At 35.5% G+C, this 27,292-nt stretch overlaps 1 protein-coding gene across 1 annotated transcript in view; it reads left to right on the top strand.

The window, feature by feature from the left end:
* The window catches only part of BMPER (BMP binding endothelial regulator), a 129,113-nt gene that overhangs the window by 43,954 nt on the left and 57,867 nt on the right, over positions 1-27,292 (top strand). The window contains exons 4-6 of the mRNA XM_072412224.1: positions 2,816-2,898; positions 5,130-5,220; positions 7,065-7,147. Of these exons, the coding sequence (XP_072268325.1) occupies positions 2,816-2,898; positions 5,130-5,220; positions 7,065-7,147 (257 nt within the window). The remainder of the gene's footprint in view (positions 1-2,815; positions 2,899-5,129; positions 5,221-7,064; positions 7,148-27,292) is intronic.

Raw genomic sequence — 27,292 nt, 5'->3', positions numbered from 1 at the left:
CTGTAGTATGTTTGCAGTCTCTCAGTTTCTGACCATTTTTTTAGAATGTCTGCAATATATCTGACTATTTGCTATAGTATGTTTGCAGTCTCGGATCACAAGCCTTTAGTCCTTGCCTATCACTTGTAGTATGTCCTCAATCTCTTACCATCTCCTATAGTATGTCTGCACTATATCTGCCTATTGGTTTTCGTGTGTTTGCAGTCTCTGATTACAAGCCTGTAGTCTTTGGCCATCTCCTGTTGCATGTCTGCTGGCTCTGACCATTCTTTTTAGCTCTTCATTCCCTAACTATTATGTAAAACCCTTTGAAGATGTCCGGTGCTGCATTTAAGACCCCTTATTTCAAGAAAGTTGACCACCAATGATATTAAGGGCGAATTTATTTTAAACATAGCTCCATGAAAGTAACTATAAACAGATTTGAAATACATATATGGATCATGTCAAAAGATTTGTAATTCTGCTCAGGTAGGAAGTCTTTTAATCTAGGCATTCCTAGAAAGCATAGCCAGATCCCCAACCTGTATTAACTTGGTCAAAGACCACCCACCCCCTTCTAAGCCTGCTTATTGGAGTATCAGAATACTGATGATGTTTATCTCTGTGCGTTAAGTGTTTCCCAGCAATGGGCAAAGCAATAGAGCCCTGAAGATGTATATATAGTGGTGACTATACTTATAACATATTGTTTTTTCATACAAGTAAAGTTGATTTTATACATATTCAGCGGGACTTCAGCTTTAAGCTACTGTTTCTTCACCTTACCAGTGGTTACTCATTTTTCCATTATTTTGGGATGCTTCCAATGGCCCAAACTGTGAGAAGGAACAAATGTGGAATGTACCAATGCACATAACAGCCAAGACATTGCTGGTGCAGAGTGATGACATCATCATACTGCAGCTCTAATGACATCACCTTGTGTCCCGACACACGGATACCAATATTCTTCTATACACAATATTATATTTCTTGTCACTCAAATGTGATTGCAAACATATTTCTTATTATGCGTCAATATGCGTTGTGCTGGCTGTAGTAAAGTTTTCCTGGATTGTGTTTTTTTATCTGATATGGATCCATAATAAAAGCCCAGGAACTTTAGAAATAATTTGATTAGAGGTTTGGTTATTTTTGCACTTTGCTGTCTTGTTTCCAGTATTTTGTAATGCTGTTGTTCTGCCTGACTTTTTTGGTAAGTACCCAATTTTCAGTCTGTTGATTCCAACTTGTGAAATACTGTACGTAATTTCCTGACTGCCAGTGCTGTTCACTGATGTCATTTAAAGTACACCTGTCCTTACTACTAATATTCCAAGCTGGCAGCAGCAATTAAAGTATTTTGAAGCACACTGAAATCCTAGGGAGTTTTACTCGCATGTCTTTGCACCAGCTGGGCCACTGCTTTTGCCTCTGCTACCTTCCCATTGGCTCATCACTATACTTAATACAGCAAAAAACCATGCATTACAACCACAATGTCTTGGCTGGTATGTACATTGGTACTTTCCACATTCCCTTTCAACCAGTTGTCTTTTTGGATCTCTAGAAGATATCAGTAGAACATTTTCCCTACTATAGTTTTATTTCTGTTTCTGCCCTTAAAAGCACAGCTTGTTCATTGTTGCTTCAACAGTTATAATTGAAGTAATGCACAATGGTACCTCTACCAGACCTGGAATGACAAATCTACCTAATACCAACCCACTCACCAGGGTCGGACTTAAGGAGTTGCAAAGCGGCCTAAAGTCAGTTCTGCATACGGCCCACTGTTGACTGTGTCCGCCACTGCCCGCCACTAAAATCCAATTTTCAAAGAAGTTATGGAACCTGTACATCCAATCTGTTTTTCCTAAATAATTACTGGGGCAGAGCTCCTGACACACAAAGTATAGAAACAGTGCACCTTCCCTCCTCAAATACATCTGAACTGTTTTATTGAAATTATTTAGTAGTCCCCAATGTACATTTTTGTATCAGTTCATCTGTTGGATACGGCACACAAGCCACACTATTCAATAGACCCATGAAAAAGATCAAACAAAATAAATAATCCTGATATGAACTGGGATATGTGGATTATTTAAAATTAATTTGTGAAAAGTTATGTGGTAAACCTATTTTCATACATGGCAAGCAATCCTTTAAAAAATTATATTTGTATTTCAAAGCATTTTTTTAATAAAAATGGCACTGGTAAGACTTGCTATATATAGGTTGTGGTTTGTAAAACCAGGGGAGGAAACATGAAACGCAATGATTCCTACATAAGTATTATGGCTCAGATGTTTTACATATACTGGTTTAATGGATAATATTTTCCATTAGTTTCCTGTAGTGCTGTGACCTTATGGGGAGTAGTAAATAATAACCTCGGCTGAGGTTGCAGTTCCATAAAACCATTTTCAGACCCTTGCCTATAAAAAATTTCTTTTAGACATATATTTTTAGTTAAAGTATTTATTTTTTATTGCAAACATTATTTTTATACTATATAAAACAACACAGTAAATATCTTTTTTTTCAACATCACAAACAAGATCTCAACAAAAATTGGGGTCTAAACTAAACTTATTCTGCCATCCTCTTATGCCAGTAATAACTCCAAAATCACCTGAAAAGTAGAAAAGAGTAGGCTGTTGCAACTGCAAGAAAGGGCACATTCTTAGTTTTGGAATTTTAATATTTAGAAGTTGTAATGGTCAGGTTTTTAAAGGCTTTTTGCCATAAAGTGTAAAAGTGGAAGACATTAATAATGTATATTTAAGAAATACTTGTATATTTTTAATGCTTATTTTTTTTCTCTCTAAAGGGTGTAACTTCCAAGGTAGCCCTTACAACAGTTCCATGAAATGGCAAAACTCTTCACAACCCTGCATCACACGACAATGTCAGGTAAGATGCCAATGGTATTATAAAATGTCTTTATTTTTTACTATACAGGAATAATGAGCAATATTTTAATTCAAAATATATTATACGTTTTTAAGTTATGTAAAAAATTATTATCAATGAATGTGTACAATTATATAAAGGTATAAAATAAATAGTATAGTGAAAATTATTATTATTGTTATTATTATTTTACTTTACATCATTAGGTCTTTCTGTGCCATATTTCTATATGGTATTACTCACAGGCTAGATTCTCTCTTCGCTGGTCATTTGTCATTGCATTGACAACGTTCATGCTTAAATGCTGAAATACAATCTTAGTCACGCAGAGTCGTAAACTTATTATTGAAGTCAGTTGCTTGTAGGGTCCTAAAACCTGCTAAACACTATGCAATATTTCCAATCAGATGATTATTTTTTGAAAAATACATTGAAATTCTATTTAGAGTTGTTTTTTTTTTTTTTTTTTGGCAGAATGTCATTGACAATTGATTGGGCAATTTTTTTTCACACTCAATTTTTCAAGTATATATATACGATTGTAATAGAGATCAAGAATTTAACAGGGGGATAGTACATCAAAAACCTGTGGATTGGAAACTTCAGAACAATTTAGTTGCGGTTATATCTGCCTTTGAAAATGCTGTTTGTCTGGCAGCCATGTATATTAGTCACTTCTGAGGTCTGTGACTCAGGACAAAAAAGGAAAGTAGAAGTTCACAATGACTTATCATTCTTCATTCTTGTTGTGGTTCAGTGACTCAAAGTACTGACACAGTGTCATTATGATTGCCAGATATTTGGACAAGCAGATCATTATTGGAAGACCCTGTTTTTACATAAGATTTAGCAGGCTATTAAATGGTACAATATAATATCAGATGCTTTCTGGGGGAGCAAGACTGTTATGGACTTATAAACATGAATTGATGAGGGAGCCTTGATAGAACACATACAGTAAATAGTTTGGCTTTCTAGTTCCCTACCCTATCCCAACCTAAAAGAAAAATCCTAGCTTTTCATACTTTTTAATCATCATAAAGACATTATAATACATGCTGTCTGTATATAGGAAATAGATTATTTCTAACATCTGCTATGGAGAAGAGAAGAGGAGTGTGTTACATTGTCCAACATAAGTTGAGCAATGCTGAGAACACTGCCTGAGATTTTAGTGCAGCAGAGTTTGTGTTTAGCTCAAACAGGAAGTTAAATGCACACTGGCTTTCTGGTAGATTATTCTTATTTTTGCCTATACCTACATGGACAGGTAAGTAGGTAATTTCTCAGAGCCAAATGATGAGGTGGACTGACAAAGGTGTAATATGTAGCCAAGACTTTTAGGCCTTGCATCTCCTAAAAGGTCAGTTTAAAATGTTGCCAAAAGCTCGTTCAAGGCTACAGCTTTTTGGCTAAACAACATGTCTTACCCATGCCTTCTTAATGAGACTTTGCCACAAACCTAAAAAAATAACAGGTACACACATAAAATATTAACTATTTTAATGTACACTTGCCGATTATTCCTTTTTTGCTAGAAATTTTCACTACTACAGAAAGAGTCATTTTCTTAGCACCCCTACCAACTAGTACATCAAAGTCTCTTCTTTTCTTGGATTGCCTAACTACTAACTGTGCTTGCCCAGCTCCTACATCCCATTCCACCTTCCTACTCAACCATAAGTAAGAACAGAGAAGGGGAATAATATATGGGGTTGCTGAAGTCTAAGTCTTCTGGGGCTCCTGACTTCACATTCAAGATGGTGGCACCCATCAGTAGTCAGGACTTTGGGATGTGCACACAAGGGGAGCTTTTATTCCGGTAAATACCATGCAGAAATAATGTTTTATGCAAATAGGCTTTTGAGAATATTTTTGTTAAAATGAATGGTCCTTTTAAATTTACCCATAACAAAAAACAGGCAGATGTGGTTTACAGTGAACTTTTAATCACCACTTTCACCTTATTTACTTTGACTTTGATCAACTGAACTAACCATTCAGCTTTAAGTGTTTTTAGGTATATTATCTGAAACTTAGATCTCTGATTTTAAAAAATACTATTTGTTTTACTATATACTATTATTATTTTATATTTTGCATGCGATAAAAATGTTTAACATGTTTCGTAGAGAAAACACTAAAGATATTAGCAAGTCTACTGGTGTAACAAAATTATTTCCACAGCACAGACTACTCTGTCCTAATAACAATTTTGTTTCCAATTACAGGAAGGGGTCATTACAGAATCTGATGTTCAGTGTCTAGTTCACTGTAAGAACCCTATAAGACAACCAGGATTGTGCTGCCCTACATGTCCAGGCAATTATTACTTTATTTACATTTTGTATATTACACTGTATCCTTTATTTTTCTTCCTTCCTCCTCGTTCTTCATTCTTGTATTTCCTTCATATGTTATCATTCCCAACTCAGGTAAATATGATATCTTCACAAGAGAGCAGGTTTGGCTGGAGCCATAAAACTGTATAAACAATATCATAATGTGAAAAACTCAACATGAGCATACAATGAACAAAAGGCATAAGCAGAGGTTAAATCCAGTGAAAGCTGTAAGTAAAAAAGGTCAGCAGATCCAGAAGTATAGACAGCTGCATAAAAGCCTAAAGCCTAACCTAAAAGTCAAGTTTGAATCTGTTCCTTTTTTGACACCCTAGTTTCCTATTATTTGGCCTAGTGAGGCAGCATTGACAACTAAAACCGAGACATGGTGAGTGGAAGGTGTAGGGCCAGCCTAACTTTTAAAGCTTTTAAAACAGATATATACAATCAGTTTCCTGTATCTTTGAATATATTGAACAATTTTGGCATGTGATTTTCATTAAAGGTGACTTCTGATTGTACATTCTGTTATTTTACACTGAGTTTAACTTTACTAAGTTTGTAAAACATACACTGACAAAAATATGTAGACTATGCTAGGCTCCTGACTCTATTGGCTTTAGTACCCTTCTTTGTTACTAGGATGGAACACAAACACAGATCAGGAGTTCTAACCTCAATAGGACATCTTTTGGCTTAAGGTCAGGAATTTGTTTAAGCCACTCAAGTTCCTACACCACCAAACATGTCTTTATCAAGCTGGCTTTATGCAGAGGAGTACAGTTCTGCTGTAACTAAGTGTAGTCCCAAGATTGGACACTTACGTCTAAAATGTCCTTGTATGGTTTAGAAGTAACAGTACCCTTTACAAGAACAGCTGAACTCAGTAATTTAAATGAATGCTTACATTATTTTGACCATAGGTAGGTGCCAAGGTTATGGTTTCCCCAGTATGTTGCCATATAGTATAATATAGTATAAATTAAGTCATGACCTAAAACCAGAATGTCTTAAGAGCTCAGTTGAAATACTCTACTTCTTTCAGCCACACAAAGTGTACTTTTGTTGGGAAATGGAGTTTCCATAGGGTTTTATTTATAAAACAGGGAATCATATCAGACATATCAGACACAAGGGCCCTGATTTATTAAAGTTCTTCAAGGCTGGAGAGATTACACTTTCATTAGTGAAGCTGGGTAATCCAGCAAACATGTAATGGATTTCCTAAAAGTCAAACTATCTGTTGGCTATTTGTTAGCAAATGTTTTCAATCCTGGACCAAATCCATTCCAGGTTTGCTGGATAACCAAGCTTCACTGATGAAAGTGTATTTCTCTCCTTGGAGAAATAATAAATCAACGCCATTCCCTCAAACATTCCCTGGTTGGATACAAATACTGCCATTGAAACACATGGAGCTTGAAGATTCCCACCAGGGAATGTTTGTGGGAATGTCAGATTCACTGTTTATAAATGGAGCCCTAGGAGTTTGCATGTGTAATGAGCAAACATGGCTTCCACCATATAGATAATGCAGCTATAGGCATGTGAGTGTTTTAAAAGACTACTAAAATTATTTACATCAAGCTGGTCTATATTACATGTCTGTTTAAAAAAAAAAAAATTATATATTCCTATTAAAACATTTGTTTATAGAAACGGCAATAGGAAAGACGAGCTGGCTGGTCTCCATGTACATTTTTATTATATGACACTCCTAAGGAAGTACAGATAACATGAAACAATGATCAAAAGATGTAGACTATGGTTTTTGTGTTCCGTGGAGTCATTCAGTGTTCTAACCACTTCCTCTGTCTGTTTCAGGTTGTGTATATGAAGGCCAACACTATAAAGAAGGGGATGAATTTCAGCCAGAAGGGAACAAATGCCTTAAGTGCTCCTGCATTGTAAGTTGTGGTCATGAATATGCGACAGACAGCTTTCTGTTCTTGCTAATTTATAAAATGACAAATAGTGGAACTCTATGATTAACATGCTAAATTAACAGACAAGTCCTGATATAAATACAAAGAGAAGTTAAATACCTCTTCTTGTATATAACTCTAAATCTTCTGTAGATTTGCCAACAGCAAGTTATAAAATGATCTAATTATATATGCAAGCCTCACCACTAAAAATCCTAGTTAATCTAAAAGAGATAATGGCTATGGACATTAAAATATTTACACATTCCTACAGTGGAACTATAGTTCCGCTTTGAAAATTTGCAGTGAGGCAGGATTTTTTACTCAGAAGGGACCTTCTGAAATGAAACATATATACCCCATTGTTTTTTTAATGATAATAATACTTACCTGCCTGGTCTCTATCTTCTTTAAAAAAACGATGAGCTGTGCATTCACAGCTCAGCATATAAAGCCCAGTATTCGTAGGAGTTACATCATCCCAACCTGGCCAATCAAGATGGCCAAAGATCAGAAGAAGAAAATGGCAGTGCCTGCACTAGAATTAGTACAGGTGGGTGCATTTAAAAATAGTGATCAGGCAGGTAAAATTTTTTTATTGCACATCCACTGTCCCTTCTTGAGTGCAGGTTCCACAGTTCAGGTTAAAACGACGTGTACACCCATCATAGCTGACATCTTTCTACAGATTCAACTACCAGGTCTTCTTTGCTAGAGGGGATGAAATGTAGAAACATAGGCTCTAGACCAGTCATTCTTAACCAGAGTTTAAAAGAATCCTAGTGTTCATCCACAGGTTGCTAGGGATTCCTCAGTGACTGATTGACCTCCCATTTGATGATACCTGCATAGTTCTGGCACTAACACCACTTGGTAGAGTTACCTGATTCCATTGATGTTTTTAGCTGTCTATAAAGGTGGTATTCTTGTCACTGCTGTATAGGTGGGCACTCTTTCCACTGGTCATCAGTTTAGGAGGCTTTTCCCCCATTTAACCCCAATAGCAGTTTTAGCAGGGGTTCCCCTGAGACTTAGGCTATATACACACGTCAGATAATTCTCGTCTGATATCAGCCCTGAAGCGTATCTGGCGTGTGTACAGCACCCATTGTCCTAATGAAAGTGAAGGGTAGGAGAGCGGGGTGCCACTCTGTCATTCTTCCCTCTCCATAGAGCAGAACCGTGCTGTATGTTCACCACTCGCTCATGCATCTTTTGTCGTTGGAAAGAATCGTGAAAGATCCTTTCCAAAGACAAATTTTGCACGTGTGTAAGTGGACTTAGAATTGTTTTAAAGGTTGTTCAGAGATAAAAGATTGAGAAAGGTTGCTTTAGACTCCGCTTTGTGTACTGCAATGTAAAGAATAAAACCTAATCCCAGATTTTAGGGAATTCTCTGCACTCTATAAAATATTTCAGATAAGTTAATTGCCTTAACTGTAATTGTAATTGTAATGCACAATAATGCGCGTCCGCTAAACAGTGGACTCACTTGGGCCGGTGTCCTTAAATATAGTGCTTCAGGTATGTAGCTCCATCCAGCACAGCCTAGAATTTGGTTCCTGGTTATGACAGTCAGACAAGGCAGACATACTGTACATGAAGAACAAAAATACTGTGTTTATTAATAATAATGATAATAATATATATATATATATATATATATATATATATATATATATATATATATAAATGAAAAAATGTTTCTGATTACATAGCAGACCCATATATTCACCTATATCTTTGGCCATGACATGAAGCATGCAAACTGCCTATTTACCATAAATTTGTTTTCAGACTTCAAAAAGCGAATATTTCACAAGATAAAAAAATAGCAAGTGAACAGATAAATGGATATCTGGAAATCACCTCCTATCTCATAAAAGACATACCGAATAGACATGAAAGATTAACAAAAACTCAGCGGTGATGTATAATCATTCATTTGACGTTCTGATAGTATCCTCTTTTTTATCAGAAAATGCTGAAAGCTGATTGGATAGATACTTCAAAAAGTTAAATAAATGAAAGCAAAAATCTATTTATTTTACATGCTTATAGGATTTTATGTATATCAGATCCCTGCAGTCCCTATATCATCACAAAAAAAAGATATCTCTACACAAAAGTATTATAGTTTTTTTAAGAACTGAATATTTCATGTCTAAAAAAAAAAACCTAAAAAACAGAAAACTTACACCTTTATTATATTGGGTTTAATTCAGGTTCACATTTTCTAATTTAGTCCAATGTAAAAAATATGTACATTTTCAATAAAAATTGGATAATTTGTAGGAAAAAACATTTTAAAATAGACCTCTTTGCTTTTATTCAATACAGATTTGCACACATAGGGGTCTCTTTTTAAAGCAGTGATTCGGAATGGTCAGATATTTTAAATTAATAGACCCCATACAGAAACTGTATATATATATATAATTTAATATTATAGTTCTTCATCCAGTGTAAATTATGTACATGGTACCCTATATATTTTATTTCCCAAATATTTTTAGGAATAGGCTGATATTTAAATATTGTTATGTTGTCTACAGGCAGCTACAGGCTACTAATGTAGCAGTGTTTTTTTAGGAACTAATAAAGAAGTAATCCAACATTTAAAGCATAATTAGGCATTAGAGACAGAGGAAGTTGGGGATTAAATAAAATGACTTGCAGATCTGGTACTATCATGTTAGGTCTGCAGCTGATGCTCTGGTGCACATGACCCAGAGTGCTGATTTTCCCACTGATAGTATGTATTTACTCTTTGTGACATCCAGCACCCCTCCTTAATTCCAGACTTAAGGAGGAATTATGACTTAAACAATCCTTACTGGATGACTCTTAACCCTAACTGGGTTGGTAGTTATTTTCTTGCAGCAGTGTATCCTATTAACTAGCCATTTTATTTAAAGGAGGATACTCTTTTTACATTTTTGTAATTTTTTTGAGGATCATTGGTGCAGATCTTAACCGGGATGCTTTCAAACACTTATTATTCACATGCATTATAGACATAAAAAATCAAATATTGCCTGTTTGGCATAATCATCCATACTAGGGTGTCAACTAAACTGTCAGCAACATATGAGTTCCATTTTAGAATACCGAGCAACAAATAGCTATTGAAATATTTAAAAAAGTAAACAAGAACTGAGACGTGAAAGGCTGCAACTGAAGAAGAATAGGGCAGCAAACAGATTTGCAGTTTGAAAGGACACATAGCAAACTGCTGCTATGTAGCAAACCTTATCGAAGGTCAACACATTTGCATACATTGCCTTTGCATTTTTTCGCGGTAGTGCATGTTGCTTCCAGGAACCGCCCTGCAACCCCATGCACACATATGCACAAAATAGCTCCCACCTTTTCCTATTGGGTTAAATGTGAGTGGTTGGGAACACAGAGTCTGCAAGTCTGAAATTACTGTAAAAGAAAGTTAAAGAGTACTAATATTAATCAAAAAAGCAGTGAAAAAATGGAACAGTATGAGTGATAATAAACAGGTTACGGAAGGGGGTAGACAAATATTTTTCTTTATCTTAATGTACAACAATATACTTCATTGAAGTATTATTTTTGATCCAAAACACGCCTATGAAATATTTAAGATATATAGTTATATGGGGAAAAGTACATTTTTACATTTTTTTACTGAGTACAGTGGCCTATTAAAGTCAGGGTTATACTGTCTGTTTTATTCCCATTAAACAAAAAGTATTAGCACATTTCGACCTTTTAGAAATTTGTGAGTGTGCAATCTTCACTGTAATTGCCTTTTTGGCATTGCTTCAACGCCTTACATCGAGGGGGAAAGCCAAGTGCTTGTAAAGGTAACTGCAGATTCCTACTTTCTAATATGCCAAAACATAGGCAAATATTTGCAAAACTTGTACTGTGAAAGAGCAGGACTTGCTTAAATGTCTTGTATACCTCCTAGAAGATGTCAAAGATAAAATAGAACATCAGTCCTACTTTGTAATGCATGTTATACTTTTCTTTTTTATATGAGACAAGCAAAGCAAATAGTTTGTGTTTAATTTATTACTAAGGTATAGACAGGACCATAAAAACACCAGGAATTAAACATCAGCTATTTTCCAGCCAGCCTGCTTCGTGTCAATGTGTTATCTGTCAGTTGTGGTTCAAAGCTTACCAGGAGCAGTTAACTGACTGTAGAACAGCATACATGACTTAAATGGATCATGCAGGTTCCTCAGCCACCATATTATTCATTTACTGATTATTCTGCTTCCAAATGAGAATTAACTGAAGTTGAATGAAAAAAAGAATATAGCTAGGAAGACTGAGAGTGGAAATTATAACACATTATCTAATAAATAGCAGGTAAATAAATTATTGTATTATAAATAAAAATACAAATTAAAATAGATAACACTATAAATGTACTAAAGGAGTTTAGACTATTCACTTAACACTATTTCTAAGAGAATGAAGTAGAGCTCTGCTGACTTTAACCATTTAATCTTGTGCAAAGATAAATCCTGTTCTTGCTATTCCCCGCACGTGATTGGTTAATTTAGGCAAATCATCACATTCACCAAGCTGGGTGAAATATTCCTTGCTGAGTAAGTGAACAGCCTAAATTCCTTTAGGGAAACCACCCCTATATTGTTTATAGTGTCTGTCCCTATTATATTTTAAGCACAGCTCCAGTAAATATTGGGATGTGTTTACAGTGGGGAGTGTCAGGATTTCATCACTGGCTGTTTCCTTTCTTCTTGTTTTTGGCACAGAGAAATTCAGGGGTGATGCAAACAAAGGACATTCGTTTTAGCAGAGTGGAGTAGGGGATTTCCCCTCACTTCTCAGTAACACTTGGGGTATATATTTTACCGGTTCTCATTGAGAATAATTTATTGAAAGTACTTGTGTATTAGATATGTGCGAATTAGGCAACATTACCTTATTGGGTTAAGAGAACTGGGTCAAAGTAAGCATACAAGTGGTGTGGACCGAATGTGAACATTCTTTTTCATGGGAATAGAACATTGGTTCAGGAGCATACAGCAGAATGTTTGTATTTTATGAATATTAGAAATGGACGTTTGGATTTGGTTTACGGAGGAGTTTAGGTTGGAGTAATTGTCTGATGATGTTTTTTTAAATTTTATTTGCACATGATTAGGTATTGCAAGTTAATCATATTTACTAGCAAATACCTTTCTGAAGTGAACACTCACTTTCCTGGGTGAACAGCCTCACCACCCTTAAAGTGTATCTAAACACAATCTATATTTTATCCATATTTATATATGGACAATCCTTTGGTTAGGTTTGGTGGCTGAATTCATTTTTTTTTCAAACATTGGTTTCTGTATATTCTTTCGGTGAGCCTGCCATTTACATGCTTTTTGCCCCAGGGTAACAACGCTTACTCTTCCTATGTATCCAGACAACAGAAAGAGGACATAGGTACATAAATTTCCCCTTCTCCATAACACAGAGAAAGGGTTTCTGCAGTCCCCCCAGCTAGTTCCGAACAGGTTTTTATGCTTAACAAAGTGCTTTTGATTGTATATTTATCACAGCAAAAGTTTCTAAATAAGAGAAATTCATTGATAGGGTTTGTATATCATCACAATTCGTAACTGATGCTATCAATGTATGTGAATTATTAGCAGCCATGGCCCATCAAATAAGCATTATTTACCTTAAAATCAGTTCATCTCTTGACATTGGCATTGCAAGTTCTTGATCCTGTCTTTACAAACCTTCTGTATTGTCCCTTTTTGATATTTTATTTTTTTATTTACCTTGGCTATCTGTTCTCTGGTTCTGGATACTTGGCTACCATTTTGGCAAAGTTATTAGTTTCTGATAACTACCTACTATATACCTAAGCCCAGGACTAGAGACACCCAGCCCAAACTATGACCAGCAGTCACCTTCTGGTCCTTGTTTCATGTGGCTGTATTGGAATAGGCAGTTAGGTTAATGGGAAGGGGTTAGACAAACTGCAGACAGGCTGGGTTTTTCTTTATTATCTTATCTCTAGATATATCCTAATCTTGGAGAACAGTACTGTTCCACTATCTTCCAATTTAGAGTAAGATGTATTATGTATCAATGATTGCCAAAATAAACATTTCATAAACTGCAAAAGATGATGAAATATGCTAGTATATGCTAGTAGTAGGTAGATCACTGAAAACAGTGATTAAATCATTTTAACTTTTTTTGTAGGTTTTTTATAATTTTTTTTGTCTGCTTAGACAGTATTTTCCACTTTCTTTGTTCTTTTGAATGATTTCGATTACATAGTTTAAGGCGTCTGTTTCTTCAAGAATTCCATGTACACATGAAACTTTTTTGTTGATTCAGTGTCAAAAGGCTGTCAGCAGACCCAGTAGTATTTGGTCGTCAAGGACCACACAAGCTTTACCTCTCTGCAAGATCATTGTACACTGCTAGGGTGTTGACTTTTAACATGAAAGAAAATTATACTTTTTTACTTCACTGATATAGAATATTTTGCTTAAAATAACAGCATGTTGTCAAATGGGTTGTAGTATTCCCAGTAGTAGTATTTAGTGTAAATCTGCCTTTACATGTTTCCCTAAATACTATTTAAGGGAATTGGGAATAATGCCAAACTTACAGATTTCCAAAAAAATCATTGATGTCACTTTAACTGACCTGGGAGTGTACTAGCTCAACCTTTGGAGAAACCCTTGTTGAGAAACTCTGATGTGGACACCCAAAGAAGGACCTACCCTACTCTAGAGGAAAGAAAACCTTGGAACCAGCGTATCACATGACCGTAAATTTAGATAGGCATATTGGCCTTTTAGCTTCATTTTTATAAACCCAATGACTAGCTAGTGGGAAAGGGAGTGACTGGAATTTGAATTTAAAAGGAAACCTGTCCAAAACCCTGGCTGTCATTGCTGTGCTCTTTTCTGAGTATTAGTTGCATAAAAATTCAAAGTTTTTGGAGTCAGTGTCCTGGAGAAAATATGCAGTTCAGAAGTTTTAACTTCTTTGGCCGCAAGTTAGTAGTCTTTACAATTGCACACAGTTTTTTGAATTTTATAAATAGGAATGAAAACATACCTATATTTAAGAATATTTGGAAAATATCTGTACAAGGTAATTTTGTCTTATCCTTTTTTCCCCCTAAGTTTAATTTTAAACCATGTGTAGCCAAGGATTTTTTCTTTTTAAGTCGGGATTTAGAACCCCATTAGGTGATTTTAAAGTCGTTTGTTTCCGTTCACATTTTGCCCTAGAAAAACAAAAGGCAATGGGATAAAATCTCCCCTTTAGACTTTTGTCACCACTGCAGGTGCCAATGTTGAAAAATGGTCCCTTTTCTGGAGAAAAATTTGGGGATTTACTTTCTGCCCTGGTGACTATGGCCATCTGGTCAGACAGAAAAGATGCTTGAATGGATTTCTTAAAAGTCATTAGCTATTTATTAGCAAATGTTTTCAATCCTGGACCGGATCAATCAAATAAATCGAATAAATCAGGCCCGATAAAAGCCTTACAAAGGTCCTCACGTTTTCTACTTTTTCCAAAACTAAAAAAGTTTTGGTCAGGGATGCACTTTAAAGCCAGCAATGTCCTCTATACATTATGCAAATGATATGGAAAGGGTTTCTTAACCTCCCCAACAGGTTTTCATTTGTTTTGTTCTTTTCCCAGGGAAGTTTCATTAAAAGTCAATAAACATTAGCTGGATACTTTAGTGTATATTGTCTCAGACTGCTGAATAGACTGATCCATTCACTCTCTGCATGATGCCATTCACCTCCCTAAATGCTTTGCATGCCAAAGATCCAAGGCCTAGGGTCCACAAAACAATGAAGTACAAAATTTTTTTTGTAATTCAAGAAGCTTAGTTATTAGTTTAAATACTGCCTTTTAACTTACCCTTTTCCATGGCTACGATTGTCACTACATCATTTTCTCTTCACGGCTTTCCTGGACGCATGTTACTTCTAAAGGAAATATTTATGGTTATTAGAAACTAAATCTTCTGTAATAACAGTCTGTGTAAAGGAAAAAAAACTCTTTTTAGAAGGCTCTCTAGGGTGTCTTTCACTATTTGGCCTCAAGCAGGGCTTGTTAACAAGGGGGAACAAATTTGTGTTGCAAATTCTGACATATAGGAACTCCTATAGATGATCCCGATATGCATCTTAAACTACAATGCTGTACTAGAAACAGTAACAATGCATTCACCTGACAGATTTATTTATACTACTATAGCTTTGTCTAGGTAGTGTTTGGCTAGATAACTGTGTTTTTATGCCTAATGGCTTATCAGTTTGTTATTTTGTTCACTACAATGTTTTCCATAAAAGCAAATCATTCATGTGTTTTAGGAAACCTTGGACTGATTATGCAAAAGATGTTTGAGCGCAAAGGTACCTACAGACATACCACAGAGGTTCAACTATCTTTATGTATATGCTTTTGAGAAATGCTTATAGATCATTAGATGAATAAAAGCTTGTTTTTAAGTGTTTTAATTTTGTATTCAGAATCTGTAAATACTTCTTTGGGCACAGGTTTATTTTCTAAGGCAACAACACTGATGTTCAGGCACCATGCAGATTTATTCTTGGGAGCTGTCCCAGTGAAGCCTGTTGGATCAAAAGTTTAAGCTGTAGATAATACCTTGACTTGAAAGTACAAACACCTTTTAATGCTAAGCCCTGCCTTCTGCTTTTTTTAATTGTCATCCACTACATCTCCTAATAGGTTCTACTATTAGACAATGGAATGACAGTGCTGGACCAGAATATGTGGGGGCTTAATCTCATCATAAAGTCCAGACCCATGTATATTGTAAGCCTCCTGGAGGTACTGATGACTAAAGCTGTGTATAGATGTCAAGTTGCTGTTGCTGGAAATAATATTTTGCAGTTGTTTCCAGTAACAGTAAAACAAGTGCTGTATACACCATGCTGTTCAATTCTATGGACTTGCGTCTTTCGTCATGACAACTGCTTTCCCCTAATTGTTAACCTTGTAATCCACCCAGCGGGTTGCCTAATGCCATCAGGGGACTTCTGCACACATGCTAGATTTTTACCCAAGACAGCCATGGATCAGGCAAAAATTATCAAGCGTATGTAGTTTAATACAGGCACTACTTAATGCACTTTAGTATTGTTTTAGTATAAAATGGTATAGGTCTGGTTTACTTGTTATATATGATTCTAGGTACAATGTGTTTTTTGGAAAATCTAGACAGCATAGGCATTATTTCCTTTAGATCTAGAAAATGATTTGTATGTGGGTTTTCAATAAATTATTAATCTAAATTTTGTGGCTTTTATATAGCTATCTACCACTATAATATTCTTAGAATCCTAATCTTAGTAGATTTTATACCTTCATTAATCCCCTTGTGGCTGCTGAACTTCCAATTAGAAGTTGTATTTCTAAACCATAATCATATTGACCATTTAGACTAGTTAGATACAGAAAGTAGAAGAGAAGTGTTTACAGCTTTCAAATAATTTTATAGGATCCATAGAAATTAACTTATTGACCTGTTTCTTTCCTTCCTTTACATTTTTTCGGTCTGTTTCCTGTCTGACTTTCTCCAAACTGCTTCTTAATGTATAACCAACTGGGAAAGAAAAACATGGTAACTATGTAGAAGAAAGACCCCATGGTTTCTTTAGTCTACCACTGAAAACCGAACAATTAATAAAGGGTCATTCATTATATGACACTCACCTAAGAATGTCTGGTGCTTTAAGGGTTTTTTGTAAAGATCCCTTTTTTATGGGATACAATGACCTGGTGGCAAAATATGCTAGCAAAGGTATTACAGGGATTAGCCTATAAAAGTGTATGTTAATATTTATTGTACAATAAGTAATAGTGTTTACAATGATCACAAATGCATTTATATATACATGATTTATTCTAGCATTTCTTTTTAAAATCGTGAAATATGCTTGTATTTCTTTTGATATATGGATATAGATCTTTGTAATGTATAGAATGTTAGCCTGCTTTTATTGTAATGTTTTTTAAGGATCAGTTTTCAGAATTAAGCCTTTTTTTACATGTTAAAAAAAATAATTTTTTTTTTCAAAGAAAAGACAGCGAAGTTTGTTTTAGATCACAGTATATTACTCACAGAGCATTTCATGCATAATCCATGCATCAAAGTGTTTTTGTTCAAATAGTGAAAAAAGCAGTGTGTTTTATTAAAACAGTGACATGTGCATTGAATAAACATAACACAACAGTGCCTCAATATTATTAATACTTGAAGCTATTCTATAGCAGTATGTCAGTGTTCAGCGCTGCCAGTAAATGAAGACTAGTGTTGTTTGGAAAGCTCTTAGTCACTAGCCCCATCTAGCGTCTGAATGTCATTGCTGCTTTTATCCCAAGGGAATATCATTGGCGGTTTGCCTAATCCTGCTGGGAGTCAAGTCAATACAGTTGTCAAACCAAAACTAGAAAATCTGGATAAAAAAGAAGTGTTAATTTAAGCCTGGGATCATGTTAGAAGTTAATGGGATTGAAGTCGGAGAAGTTCTGTATTGTTTGAGAGTGGCAAGCTATTTTATTCAAAGCACTGTAAATACGGTTCTTGTAAGATACACCTCTTCCAGTGCAAAGCCAGTAATGCCAGACAGTTATACTGTAGTCTGCTATTTCTTTTATGTTTACATGCAACATTGAATCTATGTATGGTTAGTTATACATTTATCAAAACTGTATAGTGTAATCAAGGAGTTGTTTATTACCCATTATGGAGAGAGTAAGCTTTTCTCTCTAGCTTAAAACTTTTTTGTACCTTTATTAGTAGATCAAAGCAAGCTGCTAAAAAACCTTTTTTTAAATATCTCACAATTCTTTTTCTTTACTAAGCCCCAACACAAGGCCAAAAGTTAGACTTTAGGAGCTTGCAAATCCTTGAGTAGAGAGAAGCAACAGTGACCAATGAAGACAGACTACGGCTTTTTCACAAAGTGTAATGGTCCAGGGTCTTCACTTTGTAGAGCAGAGTTTCTTTAGGCAGATGCTGGAGCTCTATTTAGGCAAAAAGTGTATAAAATCTTTTTTGTGATCTGCTTTAATTTATTAAGTTGTGCAGAAAAGTACAACTGCCTTGCTTGTTCAGCAACTTTTCATTTTGTGCGTAGTGGGTAACAATTACTTAAAAACTGTTATTTGGATTAGTGAATCATTTTCATGATCACATGCATATAAAGAATGAAGATGTGCCCTTTAGCAACCAGCATTCTTGATTAATGGCCAGTATGATAATTGCAGTTAAAGGAAAAAACCTAGGGAGTTTATTTTCCTACAGAATGTGCATGTGACTAAAAAGTATAAATGTTCACCAGCAACATAAAACTGTTCGCTTTGAATATCCAGTTATGTGCATGGTACAAAAAATTAACTATACTTTGCATTTGATTGAACAAGGATTGACTGTGTTAGGTCTAGTTCCCACACCCAATTTGCAATTCCAATCCAATGACTGATACAATTGTGTGTATTGTGTGTAAAGGATAAAGTATATCTTGTGCTATTGTATTTCAGTCCATCTCCATCCCAAGAAAAAAATCAGGGTGTTTAAAAGAAACACTACAGCTTTTTTAGGAAATTATAATAATGCTGCTTTATATATATGCCAAAACAAAACCTTTTATAGTTGGGCTCACTTCTGAACTGGTGTTTTTCATAAAAACATGAAAGTTTTATGAATGTTGGGATCTGGAAAGTGACATTAATTCTGCAGAATTAACTTTCTGGTTAATAGCTTGGTCACCACCAACAACAAAGTACTAAAACCTGAAATATTCCGAGATGCTTTCAGTATGTTATTTGTTGCCCAAATACAGACAATATAAAGAGCATATTCGTGGAGTTCCCAGAAACATAATAGGAAAGAAACAACTGTCTCTCCCTTGTCTCTTCCTTTCTTTTCACATGCAGATGGGTAGATCTCCTAAGTTACTATAACGTCTCCAAAAAACAACATTCCAATAGTGTTTTACATGAAACAGGTGGGAAACATTATGCCAGGTCTCTGGACTTCAACTGGTTAACAAAGCAAAGCGTAATTTACTTAAGTGCCTAAAGGAAAAGTGCTGGCAGACCAGAAAGGCTCCGTCATAGTCCTCCACAACTGGGACTTAGTAATTCAAGACCGGCAATAAATCCTTGTTAAAAGGATTTCATATCATTCAGAAAATGTCCGAATCCATAAAATCAAGCAAAAGTTAGCCGAACAGACTCTGTTTTTGAGTACCTACATCCTGTTCATGAAATGCTAACATTGCCAAGAGCTCAAACGTAGGCTTAAGCCTTAGGCCCCTTTTCAGTCTCTAGTCATAAGACATTGAGATCTGTCCAGAGGAATATTTCTAAATGACTTTAACCTGGAAGAATCCAGCCAGCAGTGCCCAGAATAGATCCTTAAGTATATGTTTTACATGAATGGACCATGAAGCTATACACTTCTACATGTTAGACTTGCAGATATTGCATGTTATCTTTTTTGCTTGGTGTAGGTAACTGCATTATTTAAGTCCCTGATTTATATTACCATTACTATATAAAACCTTATTTGTCTATAAATGTATTTGATTTTCCATTCATTATTTATATTTTTAACAAAAAATATAATTCACAGTATAACAAAAGAGGCATATAAAAAAAAGCAATTACAGGTATTTCATTTAGGATTATTATAAAACTTTATCATGACAATCATTTACATTTTAAGGGACATATTTAAAGAGAAAAGGAATAGGCAGTTCACCAGAAAGATTTCCTCTAGTTTATCCTATTTATAAAGTGTTGATCACCCTGTTTTCATTCACCACTTTGAAAGTAGGGAGTGCCATAGGCTACAACGAAGACCTGATTTCCACTCTTCTTCCCATTAAACAATATGTTTATTTCCCCTTTGAAAGAGGTTGAAGTATATATGTATGGGCATGTAAATGCCAAATTCATCAGTGCAAATCTGTGGTCATGTAAATGCCTAAATCAGTCATACACATGTTATCTGAGGCAACTTACCACAATGCATGTCATGTGCATTACTGTTTCTTGTGCTTCAGTGTGATTTAAGTACATTGGGATTGATTTAATAAAGTTCCCCAGGAGTGGAGAGGATGGACTGGTATAAAAGAACTTGGGTAATCCAGCAAACCTGGAATGGATTTCCTAAAAAAAAAATTGCTAGTAGCTGATAAATGTTTTTAATCCTAGACCAGATCCATTCCAAGTTTGCTGGATCACCCAGGTTCTCCAGTGATAGTCTTTTCCAGTTTGGGAGAGTTTTAATAAATCAGGCCTATTGTGTTAGTTTATTGGGGTGCCATTCCCACATTCTACTGTGATTGTCTCAAAACATAGCTGTGAATGGGTACCTGTTATTAGAAGAGATGCCCCTATTAGAATATGTCCCCTTCTAAACCAGGAACAATTTAATGATTTTGCCTCACTTTTAGTCCCGGTGATAATGGACACCAGGAAAGGTGTGGATCCACCCAACAGGGACACGGACAGCAAAAAATTCAGATAGGCATTATTTTATTTGTTGTCCTAATGCTATATCTAGTGAAATAAAACATTCTCACTGGGTTCATGAATAATTTTCTGGTAGAGCAACAACTTCTATTATGCATTGGCATTGAATGATTCCTAGTAGTCTCATAAATGCTGTTTAAAGCTAATGTAGTATATTTAAGCCATTACAAAAGATCATTTTAATGCTACATGAGTCGTCCAGCTGTACACATTATTCATCCAGACAAATTATATATCCAAAGTTGAAGTCAGAAAGGATTTTTTGTAGATTGCTCCCCACAGGTGTATCTGAATAGTAAAATCGAATAAAAGCCAAATCACGTAAAGTGTCATATAACGTGTTATTTTGCTCAGTCTCAAAAGTTGGTTTGACTCCTTTTTAAAATAGGTTAAACCTGATCATACTGCTGTAAAGGTTTCCCAAATGTATTTGTACTTCTGCATTGTCGCCTCATGACGTACACCCTGATACCACAGATAGTTGTTCATAGGTTGCACAGGCAAATCCACTCTTTAAGGCAGTTAGGGTAGCACAGTTGATGCAAAAGTGAAGATATGTTATTATAAAATAAGTCTGGGGGAAATCAGCAGCCAAGAAATGCAAAACAAGGTAAAAACTGTTTTATCTGCATGGAGTTTGTGTCCATCCGGTGCTGTGGGTTCCAACAAACAGCAATGAAATATACTGGTCAACTCCATGCAAAACTTTTTTTTATCTAGTAGCTTAAACACTTTTACCTTTATATACTTGTGTTACATTCTATGTGATTATGATTATTAATTAATAATAATAAACAGGATTTATATAGCTAACATATTATGCAGCGCAGTATATAACATAGGGGTTACAAATGACAGACAGATACAGACAGTGACAAGGGAGGAGGAGAGGACCCTGCCCTGAAAAGCTTACAAAACAAAAGTGTCTCAAAAGCGTCTCTTTGGTAGCAGAATCCTGAATTTCTTTTATGTATTATACCATCATTCTGCTTGGTGATGTCTGCTGCAGGTAAGTATGTCCTGTGACTGCAGTCCCTAAGACATATAACAAGCCAGTATAGTATTCATCCCACAAGCAATCACACAATGCTGAAATATTAGTTTTTGGTCATCTTGACACACAGAACATAGAAAGATAAAGAGACAAAGAGATATTAAGTTTACAGTAGGCTGAAGATTCAGGCAACCTTGTGGTGATAATAGTCACAAAATACCAATTTTTATGTGGGGGGAAATGGAGAAAAGGTCATAAGGTCCACCAAATTAAAAATTGCCAGGCAGTTTATTTTTTTTTATTTTTCTGACGAACAAAAATGTAATAGCAAAGGAAAGCAAAAGGAAAGTAGGTGCAGGTTTGGACAGCAACAGGTACATAAATCTGTTTCTCTGACATCCATAGCCAAATTACAAGTTGAGTTTAACTTAACCCCTCCCTTTGAGGCTGGCAAAAGGTAAGACCTGGGACCAGTTAAAAGGGTAGCAACAGAGGAGGTGCAATGCTTTGAAATGAGGCATACAATAGCAAATAGACCAGGAGGGGGGTGTGCCACCAGTAGGGATTCTCAACTTTGAAGTTATGGGATCAGTGAGCACCAAGGCCAGAAGTGTGGTCCTGCCGGTTCCAGTTGCCCCTCAAAGCATCTCTTCTGGTTGATCTTTGTGCTGCAACCTCTCTCACCAAAATCATGGCCACATGTAGTCCTGCAATGTATGGCTATGCACACACGTGCAATAATTGTCGTTGAAAAGCATCTTTCACGATCAAATAACGACTGCACAATGTATGAACGAGCGCTGTACATACAGCACCATTCTGCTGTATGGAGAGGGGAGGGGGAGAACGACAGAGCAGCAATCCGCTGTGCTCCCTACCCCTTCACTTTCATTACGATCGTTCATCGTCCATCGTCAGTGGATCCACCAAAACGGGCATTTAGGCGATGGACAATAAGCCCTGCACACATGCAAGATTCTCGTCTGATATCAGCCCTGAGCTGATTATCGTTCGAGAACCATTGCACGTGTGTATCTAGCCTATGCACTGCAGAGTAGAGGTTTGATGGACCATTGCAGTTTGACCATTGGTTACCAGAAGTAATTTTCTGCATTAGATCCTTCTTAGGGTTAGGTAAAGCTGTATTATACATTGCATATTCTGGGATGAGAAATAAAAAAATTTTTGCCCAGCCTTGAGATTACCTTTGACATTCAGAGAAAAACAAAGAGTATAGACCCTTTTGAAGAAATGTAAACTCTATATAAAGCAACATCTTCATAGTTTACTATGAGCTACCACTCACGTCCTCCACATGCCACAGGTTGTAAAATAAATTATTTAATCCCACATGCATTATTATAGTCTCAGATTTTTAAATTGTTAGTTCATAGCATGGCTTAAAATGCTCATCCCAAACCATTAGTTCATCTTTGCATCTCTAACATCCCTTATTGCCATGGGAAAAGAAAACCTAGATGTTATTGTTGCCAGGATAGTCGCTACATTGCAAACAGCGCGAACACTTTGCTAGAGCAGACTGTTTATATTAAACCCAAATTTAGCACTATAACAGCATATAAATATATGTAGACATGGATGATACAATATAAATCACTGTCAGACCAGATGTTTTTTTTCTGCTGAATTAAACAAAGAATTTTTAACAAGGGAATTACATTTACAATAGTCAAGTGTGGATTAACAGTATTCCACAAGAAGAAAGTTCTCAAAAAAAGCTAATAACAAAGCCAACTTTCAATTGAAATACAACCTAATAATAAAAAGTACAATATGAAACATAAGTGCATGGCTTGTTTTTCATAAAATAAATGGAGATCTTGTGATCTAAAATTACATGTCACTTAGGGTGAATTTAGTGTTGACTGCTACAGAATAGAACAGTTGTTTCAGCATGATGCAATTTATAGTGGAACTCCAGATGAATTGACAAGATAAAAATAACCAGACCAATAAAAGATACAATAACTGCAAACAATATTCACTTCTCCAGAGATTTCCCCCTCGGTGCTTTTTAGGTAATTAGATGTTTTCTAATGGGAAGCATTATTCAATAAATGTATATCCTGGGCCTGTCTGACAATGGACAGTAAAAAGACATAATGCAGTGATGGGTTTATCTCTCTTTCATTGTGCTAACTCTTCTTTTTAACATTCATCCTTTCAACACATGGGCTGACTGATATACACGTTATCCGTGCTGCACAGGGAAAGAAAGAGTTGAAATTCAGGTACTTGCACTGCTTGCATTTACATTTTAAAGTTGAACTTCGGTCAGTTGAAATATAACGAAGCTTTGGATTTAAATTTTATGAACATTAAGTGTATTTTTTTTAAGTGTGATCAGGGTGGGTACCTGATTTTAAGCTTTTTCCTGCCTTTTGCAGCCCCTGCACAGCAAGGCCAGTAGGAAAGAGTAGAAAACAAAAAATACAATTACAGAAAGATAAGCATGTCAGGCTACTTCTTCTTTCAATGTGTATTCAAAGACTGGAGGGGGGACAAGAGGGAAATTTGTCAAATTTCTGTTGCTATAAATCATGGTTGTGAATGAACAAGAGCTATACACAGCATTATTCTGTTCTATTGAGAGGAGAGGGAGGAAGATGAGCAAGTGGCACCCTGCTGTGCTCTGCTTCATAGAAAAGTACCATGGTCATTCCTGATCTGTTGATTATCGCCAGATAGGATTGATTAACAATGTTGGAGAACCACTGTATACATGCTAGATTTTCGATTAGCACAAACATTCATGTCTTCTTCCTTCGATCTTCAGCTGGCGACTGCAAAGACGTTCTCTGAGGTTTCCCGGTGACATTGGTGCATGCGTTGGTGCGGACGGGAGACACGGCGGGAAATTCAAATAATTTTGTATTGGATTCAATACAAAATACCTGTATTTAATCCAATACAAAGAAATCATTCTATATATATATATATATATATATATATATAAATATTTATTGTACATGCTACTGTACAGTTATATTACAGGTTTTAGTATTTTTATGCACCCTTGTTTTAACAGATATAAAGTTGATTATTAAATTTATTAAATATTGGATATCTTTTGGTGAGTTATGCCTAAGAATTATAGATCTACAATGTAAAATACATTTCCATGCAAAAGAATGTAAAGCTTTTTGCGTGGTTATACGGACAGAACTAGTACGCCAGGGGTTTAATTGGTAATGCCGAACCCATCGAAATATTTTACTTAGTTTGAATTTTGATCTTTTGATGGTAACTTTTAAACATTTCAAAAAGAACACGGCTTGGTTTGTTTTAGGCTTATTGAAAATCTAGACCAAAACTCTAAACTAAGTGTTGATTCCTAATAAAAACAAAAACACAAGAAAAATACAACTTGCACTACATCTGTAATGTTGCTTGTAAATTGTTAAAATTGTACAGGGCAAGTGGTCAGATGTAATTTTTGGGAACTGAAAGAAATAATTAGGTACCGCTCTCTGTTCGTTTTTCTGGCAAATGTACTAAAGTATAATTTTGTAAATGAATGCTTGCATACTAGTAATTTAGTATAATTGATGCATACTCTATTTAAAATTACAAATATTGTTTTAAGAATGTAATTAATGCAGAGTACGGTAAAAACTAATATGGAAAATTAAATTGATCTTCTGTAGTGCATCTAATGAAATATTTTAATTTTTATGACTCAGATGTTCTGTGTTTACTCTACATAACTAATGACATCCTTTTATTACCTTCAAATTTGCACTTCCAGCAAATTATTACATTTTTTATTGCTATAAACAAAGTGAACTTAACGTGACTTTAAACATAAAATGTTTTCAACCTCTGCAATAGTGGTTTGTTCTCTGTAATTAGAGGCAATGTGACTGTTAAATAAGGACACTGGTAAAATAATCTCACATTAGCAGATTCCAAGTTTATTGAACCTTTCAGCTTTTTGTGGGTTTAGCTTTTACTTTTGGTGCAAAAATACATTGCTTTCAACTATATCACTAAAGTAATTGAATATTTGTTATTTTAGCATACAATGATCCCTTGGTAATCTGTGAACAAAAGGGGAAGAAGAGTGAAAAATCAAAATATAGCTTAGTCACAGCATCATGAATATGGATAATATATATGTGCAAATTAGCATTTCACTTTTTTCTCATTTGTATGAATTGTGGAGAATCTTAGGGGTTTGTATAAATAAACATTTAGTACATAATAAATTATTTCAAGAACACTATGGAAGTATTTTCCCCTGACCTATACAGCCGGACGCACCACCCGGCACTTTGCAGTAACCACCCAGCTGTTTTTGAATGATTGCTGAAAAACTGGGTCACAGTATAGGGGGAACCACCTGCTTACAGCTTCTTCCCACCCAGCTTAAAAAAAATTCTGGGGAGAATACTGACTTTGAGTTACCTAAAGAGAAATTACAGTAGATGTTGTGTGCATTTTGGCTTGCTCTGTCCGAATGAAACCTCAAAAATTCCTAAAATTAGAAATAAGTGACTATAATAAGAATAAGTGGCTGATTCATTCACTTGTGTGTAGATGATAGCAGAACAGATTTTACCTATTGGATATTTTACCTTTACCTTTTGTTGAACTCTAAAATGTTATATTTACTAATACTTTCTGCTCCACTGATAATGGTCCCCTGAATAAATAGAAAGAAGTCAACCTTATTAGGACAGACTGCCATAAAAAAAAATATATTCTTTCATATTCTAGAGCAGCGTTTCCTGACTTTTTAACATGGGGAACCTCTTTCAGATCCTCGGTGTAACCCATGCACTAATTTCTATATTCACAGCTCACAATACATTATTGTGGTGGTCAATGGGAAGATCATTTGGGGACTGATCCGAGAGACAAATTGCTCATCGCTCAAGGAACCCCTAGCAACATTTGGAGGAACCCTGGTTGCGTTCACATGCTAAAGGATGTGTCTACTGTCTTTTATACCACAGTGCACAACCTCCTGTGCTGCTGTCTAACACTGACCCCATTCATTCCATTTAATGGGGAGGCACACAGAATTGGAACGAATTGTAGCAAGGCAACACATGTGATAAGAATATCAGGGAATGAATTCTATGCCATGTTCGATGTTCCTGTGTATCACTATGTGAGCCATAGTGCACTGCATTGTAAAGCATATAGTGTGAATGAGTTCTAAGAAAAAATAATTCCTATTCATTTAATTGGATCTAATCCTTACTAGGAAAATATGTTGAGCATACAAGTTCTCTATTGCAGAAGAGACAGGCTATGTCTCTTCTGCAATAGAACTAACTTACCTCTTCTTTTGAACACACAGTCCTGGCTGCCAGAAAGAAATGAACTCCCAGTGCATTCATGGGGGTTTTGTTATTCTGGCTTAGCCAATCAGGATTCTCAAAGATCCGAAATACAGAAGTGGAGTGTGTGAAGAAATCAGTGTTGGGCAGAGTAATGAGAGGTGAGAATATTAGTAATCTTTTTGTTTGTAACAAAAATTATTTGTATTTTTTGTAACAATAGTGATGTTGACAGATTTGATAGATAAGGGCATAGTTTATAGGGTTTAA

The sequence above is a fragment of the Pyxicephalus adspersus genome, chromosome 5 (genome assembly GCF_032062135.1).
Source record: "Pyxicephalus adspersus chromosome 5, UCB_Pads_2.0, whole genome shotgun sequence".
NCBI classification, from domain to species: domain Eukaryota; kingdom Metazoa; phylum Chordata; class Amphibia; order Anura; family Pyxicephalidae; genus Pyxicephalus; species Pyxicephalus adspersus.
Note: the sequence above shows the minus strand (reverse complement) of the source record. Positions and strands in the feature narration are given on the sequence as shown.